This window comes from Pseudoliparis swirei, chromosome 13 (genome assembly GCF_029220125.1).
Source record: "Pseudoliparis swirei isolate HS2019 ecotype Mariana Trench chromosome 13, NWPU_hadal_v1, whole genome shotgun sequence".
Lineage (NCBI taxonomy): Eukaryota > Metazoa > Chordata > Actinopteri > Perciformes > Liparidae > Pseudoliparis > Pseudoliparis swirei.
The window spans coordinates 12433043-12456047 of record NC_079400.1 but is presented as its reverse complement, the minus strand read 5'-3'; the positions used below and the strand labels follow the sequence as shown (position 1 = coordinate 12456047).

Below are 23005 nucleotides of genomic sequence, written 5' to 3'. Positions count from 1 at the left end.
ATGAAGAGGCACATAGAGACGAAGCTGACGCAGCATCCCTTCAACGTCCAAAAGGTACAGTCAGGGAAGTTAAGGTTACCAGGATTAAAGAACAAATCTAATGTTATAACCTTTTGGAAAAAATGCCTCTTCCAAAGTTGTCCACTAGCACCTGAACTCGCTGTTCATCTGTGGGTTGTAGAATTTAAGGACCGATCCATACATCGAGGGAAACGGAGCGGAATTCGGAACAGACTGAGAGTTCAAGCCCACCGCCCACCTCTGCCCAGCATCCTTCTTGCTAACGTCCAGTCTCTGGAAAATAAGATGGATGATGTTAGGGCAAGGATCAGATTCCAACGGGACATGAGGGATTGTAATATCTTTTGTCTGACGGAAACATGGCTGAACCCGCTGGTGCCGGATCGAGTCATATGCCCAACCGAGTCCTTCTCTGTTTTCCGTGCAGACAGAACGGAAGAGTCTGGTAAATCTAAGGGTGGAGGGGTTTGCTTCATGACGAACAACATGTGGTGCGACCCCAAGAACATTAAGACTCTTTCTCGTTCCTGCTCACGAACCTGGAACACCTGACGATCTCATGCCGTCCATTCTACCTTCCCGGAGTTCAGCTCGGTCATCACCACAGCCGTCTACATACCACCACAAGCGGACACCGACGTAGCACTATCGGACCTACATGATGTGTTATGTCGGCATCAGAACAAGTATCCCGACGGCTGTGGTGGTGGCTGGGGACTTTAATAGGCTAACCTAAAAAGTCATGCGAACTTTCACCAGCACATTACGTGTGCTACCAGAGGGGAAAGAACGTTGGACCACTGCTATACGCCATTCAAGAGAGGCTACAAGGCTGTCTCTCTCCCTCCGTTCGGAAAATCAGACCATGCCGCCATTTTTCTGCTTCCGGATACCGCAAAAGATTGCGGGAAGCGGTAGTGACGAGGAACGTGAAGCGGTGGTCTGACCAATCAGAGGCTGAGCTACAGGGCGCTCTGCGTGTCGTCGACTGGGACATGATCCAATCCAGTTCCAGTGACGTCAGCGAGTTTTGAAGTAGCAATGAGCCTCATAGCAACGCTTAACGGACACCATCGTCCCCACGGTAAAAGTTAGGGTCTTTCCTAACCAAAAGCCGTGGGTTGATAGATCCATCCGTGAAGCTGTGAACGCCCATACTGCTGCCTATAACTCCGGTCTTGTATCCGGCAACATGGACGAGTACAAGGCAGCGGTCTATGGACTGAGGAGGGCGGTGAAGGAAGCCAAGAGGAAGTACCGAGACAGAGTGGAATCACAGATGGAGCAGCGCGACACCAGGCGCCTATGGCAGGGGCTACGGACTATCACAGACTACCAGAGCAGACCCCGCTATGGTGAGTGCCGCGCATCCCTAGCGGACGACCTGAACTCATTTTATGCACGGTTTGAGGCTAGCAACAACAGCGCTAGCTCGCCGCTAACAACAACACCGTTAAGCGTAGCCGAGGTGAGTTCTACCGCTGGGGATGAACACACACTCTCTGTGACCGAGCACAGTGTGAGGAGGGCTCTGTTGAGGGTGAACACCAGGAAAGCTGCAGGTCCAGATGGCATATCTGGGCGAGTACTGAAGACCTGTGCTAACCAGCTAGCTCCAGTGTTCACCACAATATTCAACCTCTCCCTGGCTGAGTCCGTGGTCCCCGCCTGCTTCAAGAGATCCACTATTGTCCCTGTGCCCAAGAATGCTTCTCCAGCATGTATGAATGACTACCGACCGTGGCCCTCACCTCGGTGGTCATGAAATGCTTTGAGAGGCTGATAAAGGACTACATCTGCGCCTTCCTCCCTTCCTCCATGGACCCGCTGCAGTTTGCTTATCGCCCAAACAGATCCACGGATGATGCTGTCTCCCAGGTACTGCACACCACACTCTCTCATCTGGACAGCCAGAGGGGGCTATGTGTGACTGCTGTTCATTGATTATAGTTCAGCTTCCAACACCATAGTCCCTCCAGACTGGCCGGCAAGCTGATTGAGCTGGGACTGAACACCCCCTGTGTGCTTGGATCCTGGACTTCCTGACCGCCAGGCCACAGGTGGTCAGGGTGGGCAGACACACCTCCAAATCCCTCACCCTGAACACAGGATCTACCCAGGGTTGCGTCCTCAGCCCCTACTGTACTCCTGTACACACATGACTGTGTGGCCAGGTTCAGCTCCAACACCATCATCAAGTTTGCGGATGACACAGTGGTGGTGGGCCTGATCTCCGACAACGACGAGAAGGCCTACCTGGAGGAAGTTGCTGATCTGTCACTCTGGTGCCAGGACAACAGCCTCATCATGAATGTCACCAAAACTAAGGAGCTGATTGTGGACTTTAGGAGGGTACAACAACAGAGGACGTATTCACCACTGGGGATTAACGGGACTACTGTGGAGAGGGTGAGCGGGTATAAATACCTGGGAGTCCACATCACCGAGGATCTGACATGGTCAACAAACACAGACACTCTGGTGAGAAAGGCAAGGCAGCGCCTACCACCTCAGGCAGCTGAGGAAATTTAAAGTTTCCCAGAGGATCCTTCAGTCCTTCTACTCTGGAGCTGTAGAGAGCGTCCTGACAGGAAGCATCACAGCCTGGTTTGGCAACTGCTCCGCTCAGGACAGGAAGGCTCTGCAGAGAGTAGTGCGTTCGGCTGAACGCACTATTGGAACTACACTCCCACCCTGCAGGACTTGTACACCAGGAGGTGCAGAACCAGAGCCGGCAGGATCATGAAGGATCCTCACCACCCCAACAACAGACTGTTTCAGCTGCTGCGGTCAGGCAGGCGCCTCCGTAGTCACGCTGCAAGAACAGAGAGACTGAGACGGAGTTTCTTTCCTCAGGCCATCAGGACTGTGAACTCCGACCTCACCAGGACCCCCACATAGACCCACACAACTGCCCCTCTTAGGCACACACACACACACACACACACACACACACTTACTGTAAATATTGTGTTGTTTTTTATTGTAAATAGTGTGTACTTGTTGCCCTTGCACATTCCTGCTGAGCATTGCCACTTTCATTTCACTGCACACCCTGTGTGTGTATGTGACAAATAAAACATCTTGAATCTTGAATCTTGAATCTTGATATCTGGATAGTTCATGTAGAGCTCAGCGAGGTGTGGACAGCGTTCGGGAACAATCCCGATAGAATGATCCAACATGGTTCTCCTTCATCGTCTCGCCACACGGGGAGTTGCTCTCCTTCATTGTCTCGCCACACGGGGAGTTGCTCTCCTTCATCGTCTCGCCACACGGGGAGTTCCTCTCCTTCATCGTCTCGCCACACGGGGAGTTGCTCTCCTTCATCGTCTCACCACACGGGGAGTTGCTCTCCTTCATCGTCTCACCACACGGGGAGTTGCTCTCCTTCATCGTCTCACCACACGGGGAGTTGCTCTCCTTCATCGTCTCACCACACGGGGAGTTGCTCTCCTTCATGGTCTCACCACACGGGGAGTTCCACTCCTTCATCGTCTCACCACACGGGGAGTTGCTCTCCTTCATCGTCTCACCACACGGGGAGTTCCTCTCCTTCATCGTCTCACCACACGGGGAGTTGCTCTCCTTCATCGTCTCACCACACGGGGAGTTCCTCTCCTTCATCGTCTCACCACACGGGGAGTTCCTCTCCTTCATCGTCTCACCACACGGGGAGTTCCTCTCCTTCATCGTCTCACCACACGGGGAGTTGCTCTCCTTCATGGTCTCACCACACGGGGAGTTCCTCGCCTTCATGGTCTCACCACACGGGGAGTTCCTCTCCTTCATCGTCTCACCACACGGGGAGTTCCTCTCCTTCATCGTCTCACCACACGGGGAGTTGCTCTCCTTCATCGTCTCACCACACGGGGAGTTGCTCTCCTTCATCGTCTCACCACACGGGGAGTTGCTCTCCTTCATCGACTCACCACACGGGGAGTTCCACTCCTTCATGGTCTCGCCACACGGGGAGTTGCTCTCCTTCATGGTCTCGCCACACGGGGAGTTGCTCTCCTTCATGGTCTCGCCACACGGGAAGTTGCTCTCCTTCCTCTCCCACTCCCCGTATTATTTAAAATATGTCGGATCACTTTCCAATGAGGAGTCAACGAGAGCGGCAGCCTCCTGGCTGAAAGTCCCGCGTACGGCCCTGGACCGAGCTGCTGATGTGTTGTGTGCTGGCTGGCTGCTACATCACAAACCATGCCATTACCTGGGGGTTAATTTATACTGTTTGTGTGTGTGTGTGCGTGTGTGTGTTCGCTCCCCTCGAGCGTCTTCACAGTCTAATCTGAAAATGAAACACCTTGGTCTTTTAATAAGTGCTAAAATATTGCAGATGGTATTCCTCTACACCGCCGAGTTGTTTTCTTCTCAAAAAGCACTCTTTAATTGATACAGTGTGATTTGAGCTATTCTTCACAACTGTACACACTCTTTAGTGCTCCGATGGATTTGACTTCTTGGCAGCTGCATCTTTTCAGTCTGGACTTGAACGCACCATGGGGAAGAATTCATTCATTCATCTTGACGTACGGTCGATGGGGAAGATACTTAAAAAAGGAAAATCAACTTCAATACGGCACTTTCAATCTTTATTTTTGATATTTTTACGAGAGTTGATCCGTCTAATTATTAAAGTGTGTTTGTACAGTAGAGCGTGAACCAACGGCACACACTGCATCATTTGTAGACAAAGCTAATTTGCAATGCCCGTCCCTAAATGTTGATGCTCTGCCCCCTCCTCTCTACCTCCATCTGCCTGATGGATCATGGAGGTCTGGATCGTGGTCCATGCCTACTACCAACTATTAATACACTGTCATACTCATTGAATGTGTTGTAACTCTGTAATGATTCCTTCTGGTCACATGACATCTATTGTTCTGTCCATCCTGGAGAGGATCCTCCTCTGTTGCTCTCATGAAGGGTTCTTCACCTTTTTCCCCCGTGAAGGTTTGTTTGGGAGTTGTTCCTGATCCGATGTGAGGTCAAAGGTCAGAATGTCAATGTGTACAGATTGTAAAGCCCTCTGAGGCAAATTTGTAATTTATGAGAATGGGCGATACAAAATAAACTGAATTTAATTAAATGGGAAAGTACAGTATAGCACATTTGTGCTCGTTAACATATAATATTTAGCAAAGGGTCTTACAAACAATAGTAGTTTGGCTTAGTTGTTCTTTTTCTTTTTTTTTAAGCGCCAAACAGCATCATATCCACCGTATCTTTATATGATTGTTTCACTTTTAACTGCATTTTTTTATTTCTTTCAGAACTGCAACAGGTTCACATTTAGTTAAAGTTAAAGTTAGGGGGAAAATCCCTAAATCCGTTCAAAAAAGCCCCATCATCTTTGAGACGAGGGAACCAGAAGAGCAAAGATTCCTCGGGTTTAGGACTCTTTTGCGCACCACCGTTCTTCTGTATTTAGACCAGGATTGAGACTAAAAAAAAAAAGTAGGGCTGTCAGCGTTAACGCGTTAATCTATGCGATTAATTTGGCCGCGTTAACGCACTAAAATATTTTAACGCAACTTTGTTTACTTCCGGTGTGCGTTGAAGTTTTTGCACTCCTGAGTGTCAAACCGCGGAAGTGCGGTTTGACACTGTTTCCGTTTTTAAAACAATTATTTCTCCGCGAAAATACGGAGCAGAAATCAGTTAAAACTCGTGGATGAATCAGTCGGGTTTCTTCCTCCGCCTCCTTCCTCCCGTCTGCTCCTCCGATCCACAGAGCAACGGAGGGGCGACGTGTCGGGTGACGCGGCGCGGAGAGAACTCGTCACACGAAACCTTCCCCATGATTTGTCAATCCGTTTGTCTGTCAACATTTTGCGAAAAAAACAACCAATGAACACTCAGTAAATCACAAAGGACCTCCCACCACACAGGTAAGGCTCATTAGCAACCTGTCAGTCAAAGAAGACAGAGAACACGGCGCGAGGACAACTGTGCCTCATTGTATAGAGCTGAGATTGTTCTGGAATGTTTGATGTATAACACGTGGGGGTGTGTCATATGCAAAAGCCTTTAAAAGGTGAATTTAATTTTTTTTGTAAAATCGAGAAAATGACCCCAGCCTCCAGAGGGTTAACGTGACATATGTGAATGTCAGTCAGTTTACCTTTGCCACTGGTTCTGCTGCTCAATGTTAAAGATGACAGGACCAATGGGGTCTCAAATATACTTCTTTTTTTTTACTAATCTGGATGTTTCACTGAAGAAACAATTTATCATCCATGATATTAAATACATCGCTGGCACTTTATATGTAGGAGCCTCTTTGAAAACACAGCTCTGTGTGAAGTTTTGTCTTTAAAAAGAAGAAGAAAAAAAATTCATTAATCGCGATTAATCGCGATTAATGAATTTCAAAATGTGCGATTAATTAGTTAATTTTTTTTAATCGATTGACAGCCCTAAAAAAAAGCTACCATCACAGACTTTCTATCCTCTCAGTTTCATCCAATTTCCACCATCATCCGCTCCAAACTATGCAGTTCTGGAAATGATTAAAAAGCATCTGTTCCCTTTAATGACCTTTTATTTACCCATTATCACCCATTATCCAGATCATCCGATGGAACGACACGATGACGGACTAAACAAACGGGATTAGCCACTGCAAACGGAAGGAGGCGCAACTCGCCGCTGAAGAGAGGATGCTGCTATATTTAATACAAATCATTAAGTGTGTGAGGGGGAGTCGCCGTAGGCAGCTGTTATGCCCCCATCAATCAAACCAATCACCTCGTCCTCACACACATCGGAAATCAGATTGAGCTAATATCGCTGCGGCGGTTTAGCGGTCACAGATCTTTTTGTTCGAGGAGTTTTATCCCTCCACACACACACATTTTATCAATCGCTATTTACACCACGTTTGGCTCGCGTCAGCACCACCGCGGTTCCTAATTGTGCTGGATTTTAGATTAAAAATCTAAATCTGCAATCGGAGGTCAACGCGCTAAAATATGAACACGAATGACGGAAACCAACTGAATGTGGGATCATGTTCATTCATGAATTATGCGTCGCATCGCTGTGTGTGTGTGTGTGTGTGTGAACACAGATGATGGAGAAGTGTGATCGGTGCCGGTGGCAGCGGTCCTTGTCCGTTTGTTAGTTTTACGGATCCACGCTCCAGTTAATCTAAAGGAGGAGGGGACGGGTGGATGGACGCCGAGATGCAGAGGGTCATTTCCAGCCCGGCACATTTAAGCCCCTCCCTCTCTTCCTCTCTGGCGGTTAGCCGAGCAGCCTCTCTTCCCTGCTATCGACTTGCTGTCTTCATATTTCCCTAACCCCAGGGCCGGCCAGCCTTCATGCCATAAAGAGTCTGTCATGACCCCCCTCCGCCCAATCCCCCCCAGACACACACACACACACACACATACCAGAAAGCACCGGCCAAGCAAGCACAAGTGACCATTTCAGACCCAGTTGGACCTGCTCTCAAAACCTCTCCGCTCAGTATGGCTTCTGTGTTTGCTTTAAAAATCCCTGAAGCTTGAAAAGTGGTGGCGGTGGCCAGCCGCGCCGCCATCCCAGTGAGCAGCCTTCAGCGGCGCTTCCAACAGGCGGTGTTGGCATGGTGACGTTGGTCTTTTCGTGTTTTGGATGCTTTTTCGAATTCTTTTCTTTTGATTCTAACAAAATGGTCCAATGAGCATAAACATAGCCGACGGTCCGTCAGTGGTGATGTCATGTTGTGGCTTCACACTGGTATATTTATTTATGTATTCAAATACAAACGTTAGAATTTTGAACGTTAAAAAAATGATATTTTCCCAAGCTTTTCTGAAAACGTGTTTTTCTGCTTGATGACACTGCTACAAAACTAATATTCATTACTTTAAAAAAATCTTACTAACATAAACAAACCAATCATCCTTGCACGATTGTATAGAAGTCTTTAAGAAAATGTATGTGAGTTTATGTCTCAATCTCTAGTTTCAATTTTGTATAGCCCATTCTCACAAATTACAAATTTGCCTCAGAGGGCTTTACAATCTGTACACATAGACATCCCTGACCTTTGAACTCACATCGGATCAGGAAAAACTCCCAAATAAACCTTTCACAGGGAAAAAGGGAAGAAACCTTAATGAGAGCAACAGAGGAGGATCCCTCTCCAGGATGGACAGAACAATAGATGTCATGTGACCAGAAGGAATCATTACAGAATTACAACACATTCAATGAGTATGACAGAGTGTATTAATAGTTAGTAGTAGGCATAGACCACGATCCAGACCTCCATGATCCATCAGGCAGATGGAGGTAGAGAGGAGGAGTGGGCGGGGCATCAACAGGGCCATGGCATCGTTGGTAGTAGGCATACAGCATGATGTTCATTTAGTAAATGATGCTTTAGGCCATGGCTACCTTGTGATTGAGAGGTCCAGAGCCATATACAGTGTCACTGTGTCACTCCTCCGCGGTACAAATATGGTCACCTCCTTTTACTGGTTGTAAAAAAAGGCAAAATGATGACGGCTGTCATCAGAGACAGTGATGGACAAAATGCCGAGCTGGAGGCTTCATAACATCAGCGGGTGCACTTCTTATACACAGTCTATGGTTTGAACCCCGATACCTGATTCGTGGAACCCTTGTAGAGAAGTATTAGCAAAGTCCAATACTATTGCAATACAGTGCAGGTTGGTTACAGCACAACACAGGATCAGGTTGGCACGACCACGGTCAAAAACTGTTTGCTTCCCACCCATCTGTTCTGTGACTGTATCCAGTAGTTCTTGTGAGAGTGATAAATGATGTCGTGCTGCAGGCTCACAGTACCCCTCCTCTCTTTCTTCAACCGTCTCTGGGTCTAATTACCACCTCTTGTTTCCACTCTCTTTTGCTTTGCATCTTTCTCATTTTTCCCCCACCGGCCGTCTCCATTTGGCAAACGCTCTCACTTTATTACGGCCCACACTCTCTGGCCGTTTATTGCCCACCAGCAGCAAACTTTTGTCCAATTTGTCATTGAGGGAGTGTGGATGAGTTCTTTTGGCCGCCTGCGTCACTTTCACCTCAAAAAATCTAATCAGATCAACGTGGGGCTCTAATCACGTCCTCCCTCCGCTTGATTGCATTTATAGACGTTCTGTCGCTCTGCGCTCCCCCCAATCGAGCTTTTCATAATTACTCTCCTCTTACATTTGTGTATTTATATTCTTCGGTACAGTATGTGTGCGGATGTGAAGTTTATGGACGTGGGGCGAGAGAGCGTAGGAGCCTTTGGGAGAGATCTGAAAAAACATTACAGCCTTTTTGTGCTTGAAATAAGTGCTTTACTGCCTTTTATATTCATAGCAGTTGATTGTGTTTATTGCTATAAAAGACATAGAAGTACCACTGCGTAAAGGCAATGCAACTCCTAGGTTGCTGTAGTTGGCTGTAAATTTAGCTGATTAAGGTAATGAGAAGTGGTTATACAGGACTGAGCAACTGTGGTCAGGACAGACCAAGAGAGCCGTGTGCACACCGGTTAACCCAGTGTTGGAATTAAACAGAACTGGACAGAACCACCACAGCACCTGCGTGTCATTGATGTTAGACGGTCATAATCAGCACAACCATAAACCATCATCTTTTCTTATTTTGTAGGAAACTCTCAAAACATGCTAATTTGGCTTGATCCAATTTATTTTGTCTATGACAACTCTCCCATTACCAATTTATATTTCCCACTTTAGTTCTGGATTCAATGCAGAGTTTAGAAAAAATCCAACGTCTGTGATCCGATGGCCACAAGGAGGCATTACATTACTGCCTATCCATGCGTTAAAATTATTGCCACTGCTCCTCTATGCACGACCCGCCCTGTGCAGCATTCAAGCGCTAGGATTGGCGTCCATGCTCGCCGAGGTACTGGTAACTTGATTGGTTTTGGTCCAATGCCCTGACCAATGGGCAATCCCGACTGTACTCAGGGCCAACGCCTAACCATAACCGATTGTCTCAACCAGCTAAGCGGGACGGGTCTCGGCAAGAAGAGCAGTTGGAGTCAGAATAATACATTGGTATTGGATTTTATTTAATTTGAAATAATGACTTCCTGTCTCCATAAAGCCGGTAATTCATAAAGTTGTGTATGCAGCATGAGTAGGTCAACTATTAGACAAACAAAAAAGAAGGCAAGAGGATACAGAGAAATGGATCGGGAACATTTCATTGGTCAAGACAGCATCTTGCTGGATGTCATCCAACAAAAGTTGAGCTTGATTTATTCCCTCAGTCTAATTTAGAGTAGAATAGGCCATAAAGTTGATGTAAGTTTTTGGATGTGGTCACTTCTGGACGCCCACAATGCAAGTCGACTGGCAATAGTCCCGCCCTCAACCCCCAGATCACAGACCACCCAGTATTGTCAATACAAGACCAATCACTCACTAAAGAAATGTTCAAATGTGTGTATACTTCAGTAGCACCCTGGTGCTTAAGGGTTAAGACACTGAGTATGAACCATGACATCTCAATACATGTCGCTCCCCATCTCTACCTCCTCCGCATTCCCTTTCAGCTTTCCACTTACTAAATAATATAGGCATGAAATATACACCTGAAAATATTCTTCAAAATATAAACGTCGGGATTCGTTTGTGCTTGTTTTGAACTTCCTATTCATGGGCTCTTTGTCAAGAAAAAAAAAGGTGGGCTCCTCTTTCAGCAGTTTCCACACTTAGGAGTTTGAAGTTGAGCCGCGCCACCTGCCCACGTCCAACCATCGTTAAAAGGCAGGAATATTGAACAGCTAGAGTGGATGAAGCATCTGCCTCAGTGAACATTAACCTCATGATGGGAGATGGTTTAGTGGCTTTCTCACTTCTGCCTGAGAAAAAATGCTGGCTTTGAATCAAATGATGACAGAACCCTCGCCTCTTTATGCCCCTCTTATTATCTCTGACCGCGTCTACGCTAAGTAAAAAAATGTTTTTAGAACACCACCTCCTTCCATTAAATTGAGTGTCTGTGAAATCATAGGAGACATCTGATCCCCAATTGATTTTTCCCTTTTAAATGGTCTGATCTGATGTAGCAGGGAGGAAAGATTTCGGTAAATGTGATACCGACTCACGAGAAGGGCTGTTCAGCTCCCATGTTCCCACTATTTTGTATTGAATGTGTAGATCAGCTTTGTGCCTCACTTTCCTGATGTTTCAAGGTGCGATGTGTCAGATCTGGCCATTAATGGGTTCATACAATCCAAATTCAACCAACAGCAGAAAGAAAATATGCAGAATTTGAGCAAACTATTGAAACTATTTTGATCGCCGTGTGAATACAAAGAGAGAAAATAGCTTTTTTCTTACAGAATGATATTTTTTAAGGATACCCAATGAATACATAATACAAAATAAATACAAAAAACACACACAAAGTGCAGATAGGTGGGTTTTCCCACTTTTCCTGGATCATTTTGCAGATCGGAGTTTTTTTTACTTTGGCTATTGATTCATTATTTGTCTTAGTTGCAAGCGCTAATTTAAGGTCTACTTTTTACTAGTTTAATAAAAGAACAAAGACGTGCTCTAGAGAACATGTCAGGGGGCGGGCCAATCTTTTTAATGTCATGCGATCTACCGACACTACGCCGCGATCGACTGGCAGGTCGCGATCGACGTGTTGAGACCCCTGATCTACAGGAAGTAAAAGTCGTAACAAGGTTTCCGTAGGTGAACCTGCGGAAGGATCATTACCGATGAACAGACCGTCTGCATGAGAGCGGACAGAGTTCAGATTGAAGTGGTGTATTGGAAGCTCATTTTGCAAGTGACTTTTTTTTCGTCCCGACGACCAACAACAGACGGATTGGAAGCTCATTCTGCGCATGCGTTAAATGCGTTAAAAAAAAAAAACTAGTTAAACCTGGAATTTAATTAACTGAGTTAACGCGTTATTTTTCACAGCACTACTTTTTACATAATGCCCTTTCAGAATGTGATTTTTTTGTGTCTTTCTCTATGTTCCAGGTTCAACTGATCCACTACAATCATGAGCTGTACACAAATTATACAGAAGCTGCTAAAAGCCCCAATGGATTGGTCATAGTGTCCATATTCATGAAGGTAAGTCTCCCCCATATGTTTAATTACCTGCTGCCTGCCAGTGTGTAGGCTGTGCTCACTCAAAAGCACTCTTTTCTGTTGCGTGTCATGACCCGGCAGCTGCGATGATATTTTGTAATTGGTTGTAGTTTGAGAATCCAACAGAATTCTAATCCTAACATTGGACAGTAGTTTTATAAATGTATTGAATTTGAGTCACCAGATAAAATCCCTGTGTAAGAAACTTTATACTGTATATACACACTCAACTAAAGGTGTTTTCTGTGCAACATCCAATATGGTCAAACATGCCAGGCCGTGAAAAAATATAAAAACAGCATTCATATTTAAATTATTAACCCTTTAAACCCAAGCAATGCATGTTTTGTGTCATAACTCGCAATCTTCTTCCGACACAAGTCAGTTAACCCTCCTGTCGCCTTCGGGTCAATTTGACCCGATTCAATGTTTAATGTCGGTGTTCTTTCGGGAGTCAACAAACAAACATGAAGTACCTCACACTTAAACTTGGAAAACAATATTAATTCTAATAATTTTCTGGAGATTTTAATAGCTGGGGTCATATTGACCTCAAGGGTAAAATATGTTAGTAAATATAAAGGTAACAGGAGGGTGAAACATTGAATCGGGTCAAATTGACCCGAAGGCAACACAAGGGTCAAATAAGAACAAACGGATGTCGTACATATCCTTCTGGTATCAACACAACCCTTGTGGTGAATTTTACAAATAATTTCCAGAGAGATCTGGCCTCGTAATTATCACATGTAGGCACGTTCATCAGTAGCAGAAATAATCCATCTGATATTGTTTGCATCAACATTCTAGAAGTAAAAAAGGAAAAATAATATATAATTAAATCAAGCAGGGCTCAGGTGGCTGACTGCATAGCAACATCACACTTCAGGTTTACGTGACCCAAAGTATAATAGCAGGCCTAGCGACACAAATTCTCTTTCATGGGCACTGAAAATGATCTGCGTACTTTCTGCCATGAAGTACAATAGGCCTTTTCGACAGCAGACATTTTGACTTGTCATAACAGCACTGCTGTTACTAAAACATTAACAATGGCTCCTGCTTATCCGGCTATGACATGTCTCCTGTGAAAAGTTCCACTGAAGAAGCTAATTAGGAATCAGATGTCATTCACTTTGTGTTTTCTTATTGTGACATGTCAAAATGTCTTTCATGAAAATGTGCACGTTTTTTACAAACAGGTACAATTACGCCGTTAAAGTTGTAGCACGGTGGTTACAGTTTGCTGTTGATGTTGTAGCATGTACGGGTAACATTGTGAAACCGTGGCGGTATATATTGGACCATGTGGATTAGTTTTGAAACCGTGAAGGTTAGCTTTAGTTTAGAAAAGTTCTTAGTTAGGGTTCATAAAAACATCGCATTTTGGGTTAAAAAGTTTGCTTGTTCAACACTTTCTCACTCCCATCTTGTCAAATATTGTTGCTTGGTCAGAGGGCCCTAGTTTTTAACCATGACGCTCAAGGTACCCCTTCTAGCATTAGCTTTGGACTGCGCGTGTGATTCCGCCAATTACTTGCGTCGTGTCTTTTTTAAATGAAGTTCCATCTTCTCGGGAACAAAATGTCAACCATTACTTTTCAGATTGGCATGGCACACAAACGGCAGTATCATGGATGAACGTCCGGTGTCTGTTTAATGTGTCTCCTGTGCCTCCTGTTCTCTTGTCAGTTTCTCTGAGCGTCTATTAAGAAGGAGGATGGCTTTACATTGGAATTTGTTGAGAGCCCGGTGTGTCTCATACAGATGCTCATTAATGCTTTGTGCAGTGTTATAAAGACGCTATGGGCTAGCCCAGCTGCCAATTTTTCTTGGAAGTGAGACTAGTCTGTGTGTGTATCTAATAGCCACATATTGGTTTAAAAGAAGGCTAAATTATCCATCATGACTTGGTGCTACCACCCCTCCTCTCCTGCTCGTGCTGTGTCTTTCGCTGAAATCTTCTACATTGTTAAGTCAAGACCTCAAAAACAATTAGCAATCCAATTATCCTGCAGGGAGAAACGATGTGCTCCTTGGCTCTGTGTCAGCAGCGGTGGCGTTACTCTCTTTGTTGTGTATGAGAGGTTGCCATCTTTAATGAGAGGCTCAGAGAACAGAGAGGCAGCCGACGTCCTCGGCACCGTGAGTACTAAGGCCGGGAAAGTTCAGCTGCTAACTGCTAATTAGCTCCCCAATATCAATGGGACCATCATTTAGACTTGAAGAGACAGAGGAAACGCGAACCTAGGTCAACCCGTCTTGATTCCACCCTCCAACTAGCAGCAGAGTGGATCAGAGGAGAAGCTGAGCTCTGGAGTGGAGTGCTGCAGGTGTGCTCGGTACACAACAGCCTGAGCAAATGGCTATGAAACCACAGCTCTGCAATCTGATCATACCAGTCACCATATATCAGTCTTTATATCATATCTTAGTCTAGTATTAAGCTTATGGAAGCACAAAAGGCCACTTGGTTAACATTGTGAAATTAATGGTTGGGTTTAGGGAACAGAGCTACTTATTTGAAGTAAAAAAGAAGGTACAAAAAAGTTCATGGTTCAAAGTGACATAAGTAAAAAACAGAATTAGAGTAAATTTCTAACAATTGTCCTTAGCAGACTTCATTACGCCCCAATGCAGAAAAATCTGCAGAAATGAGAAAAAAAATATTTTCAATTATTTATGGTTTGAATGAACGTACAATGGCAACAGCTTGGTGACTGGGCTGTTTCTAAAGCTGGCAAATTGTCAGACTCTTTGGTAGTAGTCCTGAGGAGACAAAATCCTTTTTTAGAATATAAGCTTTTTTCTCGCTTTTCAAGGCCTTGTCAGATAACAAGTCCTATTGCTGTGAGTCAGAGTGCCAGCAAGGGCCCACATTCTAGGCGTAGAGTCGTGAGGCACCATTGAAGAGAGCAGTGGGTGATTGCATCTAGGTGGGGGCACAGTTGAACATGCACAATAGAGACACGGCAGGATGGGTTTTGCCGTGAAAGCGAGGCCATTTTCCTCACTTATTCCCTCTTTTTATCATCAATTGATGTAACTGCAAGAAATATATGAATCTTCAAGCTGTATGTTGTGATTATCTTGTGTCTGTAGTTTTTTCACTCCATTTCTGGAATAGAAGAACACTGAATGACTGAATCGCCTCTGGTGGTTTTCGAAGAATAGTATGGGAATTAGAGAGACAGAAAGTAGGAAAACCTATGAGCAGCATGAGTGACTAGTAAAGGCATACTGCCTGCCTGAAGAGCACAGGGAACAGGTCAAAGACTAAGTAGTTTCAGTTACAGTGTGGGGAGGGGCGAGATGAGCACATCTCTTTCTAATCACTTCGCCCAAAGACATCTCGGCAATTAGAGTTGTAAAGTCCACCGAGCGTGAGTGAGAAAAAGTAGGGAGGAGGGAGGAAGGCAAAGAGGAGTCAAAAGAAGGCCGCTTCTTTCAGCTATTAGTAAGCATGTCTCGAAGTTGGGGGAGAAAGATACTGAACAATTAAGTTGTTCAAGTAGAGTAAGAGAGCAGTTAGGAATTAAAATTGTCTCTAACGCTTTTGTGGGCAGTTAATCGGCTGCAGTTTAAATAGATGTTCTAAAAGAGACCACAGAATCCACAGAAGGCTGGCTAGGTTTGGCAAGAAATGTTTTTATTTATTTATTTAACCTAATTCAAGTCAGTTTGTTTTATATAGCCCAATATCACAAATTACAAATTTGCCTCAGAGGACCTCACAACAGATCAGGAGAAACTCCCAAGAATTAGAAAAAACCCTTTCACAGGGAAAAAGTGAAGAAACCTTCAGGAGAGCAACAGAGGAGGATCCCTCTCCAGGATGGACAGAAGCAATATATGTCATGTGTACAGAAGGAAGAGAGTTACATAAACACATTCAATGAATATAACAGAGTGTATGAATAGATGGTAGTAGGCATGGACCACGATCCAGATCTCCACAATCCATAAGGCAGATGGAGTAAGAGAGGAGGAGTGGGCGGGGCGTATCAGCAGAGCCATGGCATCAGACCCAGCCAGGTCCAATGGACCCTATGAGACGTGAAGTCACAAAGACTCTGGGGAGGAAGCAGAGTTAATATTAGCCCAGTACCTTAGCAATTACTCCTAAATTGGAACATTGAACACATAGTGATTCACGTTCAGGGTTGTGTTTAGATGGTATCCCGTGATGTGCCAGAGTCACTACCTCTAGCCAGACAACATACCTTTAAGTTAGTGATTTGAGGTCAGGCCTAACCTGAACCATCTCGAAGACTTTCAAAAAGTGAGGGTTACCATTTAGCCAGACAGCACAACCCAAATAACCATTTAAGGTCATGCCTAACCTCAACCATTTCAAAGACTTTCACGAATCCAAAAATAGCATATAGTACCAGTAGGAGAAAGTCTAAGTGAGTCTGATTTTCATGCAGGAGAACCTGTGATTAACCTTCCCCACAGTTATCGCCATTTATAACTACAATCTTTTCATAACCATGACCATGTGTTTTAAATAAGTCTAATCAGACTCCCTCGTCATTTACTTGTCAAAGACATAATCATTTACATGCCCTAATCTTAAACTACGTTCACACCAAAAGCGTTCTTCATACAAGTAGATCCCATGCAAAGTCAATGCGCAGACTATTAAGAGTCACCGTGTGACGCAAATAAAGATAATTTTCTCCGGGTGCCGAGAATGAGTTGTGAAAGACAATCAGCGTTGAGACCCTCCGCCTGTCATCACTGACGTCGTGCCGTTGTTGTTGAAACTAACTGGCTGCTGCTCCTCTAGTAGCGCTAGAAACACTTATTCAATTCTCGTCGGTGAAAGTCACCGATGTGTGTCAGCCTATGATATGACATATATATATTATATAAGAATGTTATGCACCTGAACACAATGGTGTTAGATGTTCCGATGTTTGTGGGATTTCCACAACAAGTATAAAGCAGAACTAGTGGTTATTTATTCCATGGTGGATGAAGAAGATGATAACTGTTTCCACGGAGTAAAGCCACAGAGATAAGCCACGCCCCCTCTAAGATTGAATGCAGTTTATTTGCCTTTAACTAGACTTACTGTGTTCCTCTGGGTGAAAGCAGGCTGCAAAGTGATCAATGGCAGTCGATGTGTTTCCAGTCGATGTGTTTACCATAGAGTAGTTGGTGCACTATTCTCCTTCTATTTTCACTTCCCCTTTTTCGCCAATTTTATGCACAGTTGCAGTGCTTACTCTAACAGCCTTACAGATCCTGCTGTTCGAAAAATATATGTCATCTGAATGCATACCTACTGTTCTTTCAAGCATCCACTGTTGGGATAACTGTCAAATTGCTATACACCTGCTTAAAAGCATGCAGAACAGCCATTTGTACATCTGTGAGCCAAATAACAGATTAAGAGTCGAACGTGAATTTAGTTTAGTTATTTATATTAAGAAAAAGAAATATACCACTCCCGTGATCTTTTTTCTCTCCCAAATGAATACAATCTTCATTTCCCTAAATGTGCATTTAAAAATATTCATTCTTTACACATTGCATTTAAATGTGTCTCTTATCCAGGTTGTATCTAGATATGATATAACATTATAATATGTGTGTCTCCAGTGACACATTGAGATCCAATCTCTTAGTTCAGGAGAGACTCCAAGACTCAAGCCGTTAAAGCCAAATATATTAGTAAAAATGTTTGATTTGCAGTATGAAATTGTTTAAACATGTACACTGAATAAGAAATAGTTTATTCTTCTGGCGGTAGGAAAGAGGCAACATTTAGCTGAGAGGAGTGGACGATGACATGTTACAGAGTCCCTGGAAAGGATCTTGTCACTTTGAGCTCTGGACTCAAACTTGTTTCCAAGTTAGGACAAGAATATCACGTATATGCTAATTAAGAAGATGGATTATTTTCTTGTCACGGCAGCAGCAGTGTATGTCTGTGAGCTGATCTTAATGGTTTCTTGAAAACAGTGGGATCCTTTGTGTTCCAGAAGGCAAAGCAGCATTGCAAGAAGAGAGTAGCAACATCTGGCTGTGCAAAATGCATCAGTGGGTTCAAACATTTCATGGGCATCATATTCGTGCATTATCCTTTAAAGTACTGAACTGGGTGGATTCAATTTAGTTCCATTTGAGATGAGCTCGTAATTCATGACATGATCAGACTTTTTTAAATATTTAATTAAAACCTCACCTTTGTATTCCTCTTTTCTATCTTTTGATCCAGATTGCGGAGACAACAAACTCATTCCTGAATCGAATGCTGAACAGAGACACCATCACCAGAATAACATACAAAAGTAAGTTTGCATGTGAAGTGATTAACATCTGTATCACTTTGAAACACCAAGTGTTCCCTCAGACTTGTCTTCTTTGCTGTTGCTGGACCATTTAGCACGGAGTCGGGAGCTAACGGTGACAGATTTACCACTTGAGATTCCTCAAAATGTCTGAAACGATAGCTCTTAAATATTCAGAGAGAGGTAGACGAACGAAGCTTCCCATTTCTACCCTAGAACTTTCCATTTTGTCAGCTAAAACGTCAACGGCCACCGGAAGATTTGATTAGCTAATTGAGCTAGCCATTGTTTCACAAGTCCTTTGGAAAATGTTTTTTTTATTTTTATGTTTGTCGGCTCATTTTAGAACCAGAACCCAGCAAGTGAAATCTTAAAAATGCATTTGATGGCCGCAGAAATTAAATGAAGCAAAAAGACTTTTAGGCCGATGTTTTTGGGCTCGCTAGCTGAAATAGTGATTTTGAACAAGACTTTTTAGTGTAAACATCCCCTCATCCAAAGTTGCTAACGTTAGCCTAAACTCTAACCGGGACAAGCTCCCATATTATTTTTATTCTTCATTTTAGCTCAATATTTACCCCAACTCATTACTGTCGTACGAAACACAGCTGTCCTTGAAGTAACACTCGATTACTCGTTCGACGTTCATGTTAATGTCTCTAGTTTACGTTAGAGCACATACATACACTGTTTGAATTATTACTGCAACCCAAACTTTTATTTATGCACATATCTGTATCTTCATTTATAAGTATCAGGCAGATTTCTTCAACGTGTGGAAAAATCAAAAGTTAACGAAGCCAGCCGTGCCTCGTTAAAGTGTCGAAGCTACAATTGGAAACAACAGCTGTTGGGGGGGGGGGGGGGAAGAGGGTTAGCAAGCGGTCAACCGTTCAACAATTACATTTTATACGTTGCTGTTCCCTTATAGCATGGTTTCTTCATTTCTAAGTGCTAATTGAAGGGATGAAGCAGGATGGGAACGGTGAGATGGTTAAATGGAAGCTCTTGATAGCCGGAGGAGGCTGTCGGCGAGGCGGCATGTCAGGCAGCGGTCGACAGCTGTTCTCCAGCGTCTCTCCGGCGGTTCCCCTCGGCCACCCCGCACCGGAGAGGCTCAATTTGCACGGAGATGGCCCCGGGACTAGCCTGAATAAAAGAGACAAATAATTGGATTAATGGGGAGCGGTGAGTGGCTGGATAAACACACAGCCCCCTTGTGGCTGGTTGGAGGTCTCTGAGGTGAGGGGGGGGGGTCTTCCTTAGGGTCTGGTTGGCGGAACCGGGGAGGAACATGGATTCTGACAGCTGTCAAAACCCCCTCATATACACCGACTCACACGTGCACACATGAGGCCTGAGGCATATCCCTCGTCCAGTGCTGCTGCCAAATTTTGTATTATAATCACATATGTACACAAAGGCTTACACAAAGGCACGTATATACCATCCAAAGATAATTATATATATATTCAACCACATGATCAAACATCAGCAACGGAGCTCTACTAATTACTACTTCTCATGCGTGGAGGATCAGAGAAGACTTTTCTTTTTGTCGTGGGGATTTTCTCAAATTAAGCCTTTCGAACTTTAACATTTTATTATTTAACATTTTGATTCATACTGTTCACAAGGGGCAGTGTTAAACAGTGATGCAAAGCACAGCTGAATAAGCATTAAAGCCGCAGTGGTCCGCCACAGTGACCTCATTATAATAGGCAGTCCGTTTGTCAACCGAGGTCCAACAGATGACACGTTATTGAGAGCGTGTTACTGCAGTGTGAAGAGGGAGTTGCAGTCTGTCTCATTAGTGTCCTGACAGCAGAGACCGTTTGGATGAAAACGGTTTTGTGCTGCAACACCAACAGCCCGTCATTCACGGAGCACTAAATGATACGTGAGTTATGAAGGATGAGCTCATGAGCTTGATGAGTACTCGAGGGGTTGACTTCACAGCCCCCCAAAAAAACACATTCATCTAAAAATCTACAAAAGAATATATTAAAAGTATACACGTAAAACAATGCAACAAGAGGGAGGGGGGGAGGGGGGTTGCTTGTTGTCCAGAGTCCTGAATCTGCAGCTCTCAAATGTGAGTTTCAGCTCATTCATCTTCTGTGTGGCCCATGACTTTTAATTGTATTTCCCTCCCAAAACGGAGGTAAAAAGAGAGTAAATGTTGGTCAGAAACTGCAAAACTCCTAAATGCCGGATGTATTCGCCAACAAGTTTGCCATATGAATTTGAAAGTGAAAGTCTTGCATTTAATTTTTTCCCCAAAATGAAATCAATACCTTCCCCAGTGCTTGCTGTATTGACCCGGAGAGCTGAGTTGTCTCGCTGTACAGGCGGTGAAAACCAGGATGCATTGCCAGAGAAATCGGTCCACCATTACTTCAATGGGCCGCCCCTTAGGTATCTTCATCGCTAAGCTTAAGCTCTCTCTGCTCCGAACTCTCTCTCTCTCTCTCACTCTCTCTCACTCTACCGCACAGAGCAACCGGCAAAATCCGCGTCTGAAAAATGAAGCCATTGCGCCTCATGTAGTTACCTCAAATGGCCACCCACCTGAGGCTGGATCCAAAAGCGAGCCAGTCCTAAATCTGATAACAATCTGTTGTTGTTATTGTTTCTGTGCAACATATACAACGTTGGTACAAACTGAAACTGACCACACAGTGCTTTCTCTGATGAAACACTAAAAGTCTCGTTCTTTGTTTCCTGCAGATGACGCGTATCTAATGACCACCCTGAACATCGAGGAGATCTACCCGGAGACGAGTAGCTTCATCACGTACGATGGATCGATGACCATCCCTCCGTGCTTTGAGACCGCCACGTGGATCCTGATGAACAAACCGGTGTACCTCACGCGCATGCAGGTGAGGGGTTGACCTCCGTCTCTTCCCAGAATCCTCTCTCCCACTATTGTTCTGCCTGTGAAACATGTCACCCTAGAACCGAGGCTTTTACTCCAACACGTTTCTTTATCCTCCACACAGACTCACAAAGAGGAAAGTAGTGCAGTGGATGAAAGATGCTTTGGCCAACTTTTAACAGGCTCCCCCCCCCCCCCCCTCCTCCCTCAGATGCACTCCTTGCGGCTGCTGAGCCAGAACCAGCCGTCTCAGATCTTCCTGAGCATGAGCGACAACGTTCGCCCGGTCCAGCCGCTTAACAACCGCTGCATCCGCACCAACATCAACTTCAGCGTGCAGGGCAAGGACTGCCCCAACAACCGGGCTCAGAAGCTCCAATACCGAGGTAGGGACCCGACCTTGATTTGGCCCGTTGGCGTGTCATCGCCCGTTCCTGTTGTCATGCATTTGATGTAATAGTATGTATCCTCATGCAAGGGTTGGTATGATATTCAATCAACATTGCTGTTTGTTGGAACCATCCACTTCCCCTTCCTCCCGCCTTGAGGTCTTTCTACTTCCTGCAGTTCCTACTGCAGGATGCATGACATACACAGAAATCAGACCAATTTGTGTGATATCTGTGATATTTTAAAGGGGCCCCAATGGGAAATAAAAACGTGTTGTCAGTATTAGTTGGGAGTAGTAATGAGAACTTGAGAACTGAGTAGTGGGCAATGAGGTGTTACCATGGTAATAACCTACATTTCCCCCAGTGTATTACCCACTTATTATCTTGCTACCGTTGAGTTGCAATGCACAGGTCATCCAAAGTTTGCTTGACTGTGATTGGTCTATACTCAGAGTTCATACACATGTTGACCAATGGATTTCCATGACTTTTCCATGACTCTAAACCCCATTTTCATAACCAAACATTTTTTCTATATCTCTGTGTAGACATGAAAAAGTGAGAAAATGTTGTAATTAAACTAACAATGAGAATTCCAAAGCATATAGTCAAACTTTAAATGACACAAATGAATGAGAGACAAGTTTGATTAGTCTTTTTATTTAAGGTGCGTTCACTTCCAGCGCGAGAAAATGAAAGAGTATGAAAGAGTGTATGACGGCTTATATTTTGAGAGTCATTCTTTTAAAAGCATATTCATCATTTAAAATTCAGCGTGAATGAAAATATGAATATCCCACATTTCCATGACTTTGCCAAAAACCTAGGGATTTTTTTTCCCAGGACTTTTCCACGCCTGAAAATACCTATTTTAAAATTCCAGGACTTTTCCAGGTTTTCCATGACCGTCCGAACCCTGAATACTACTCTACAACCAGAAACTGCGATGCTTTAAAATAATCCACACACTCCAGGAGATGTATAGCTTGACCTCACTGTTCTCACCAATTAAATAAATATATCCAATTCAAGTGCAGCGCTGCGCTGACCCTCAGCTGACGGTTGACGTCAGATTGACGCGCTAAAGAGAAACAGGGACAGGACCCAGAGTCAGGTGACCCGGACCAGAACACCTGTTTGGCCCCGGCAGACCCATCTGGCTGAAAACTGTCTTATCACGGCTCACTGCAACCCGGGAGGCGTTGCCACCGTCTGTCATCTCTCCTCCTGGTTCAGCCAGTACATATCTGGGGTGCTGCCACACAGAATGATGAATACCCCCCCTCCCCTCACCCCCTGAAGCGTGAA

General features: G+C 44.5%; 1 protein-coding gene across 3 annotated transcripts in view; it reads left to right on the top strand.

Moving 5' to 3' along the window:
* Positions 1-23005, top strand: part of ca10a (carbonic anhydrase Xa) — a 209728-nt gene that overhangs the window by 184810 nt on the left and 1913 nt on the right. For all 3 annotated transcript variants that reach the window (XM_056429097.1, XM_056429096.1, XM_056429095.1), the window contains exons 6-9: positions 12009-12104; positions 18352-18424; positions 21155-21309; positions 21517-21691. In XM_056429097.1, the coding sequence (XP_056285072.1) occupies positions 12009-12104; positions 18352-18424; positions 21155-21309; positions 21517-21691 (499 nt within the window). The remainder of the gene's footprint in view (positions 1-12008; positions 12105-18351; positions 18425-21154; positions 21310-21516; positions 21692-23005) is intronic.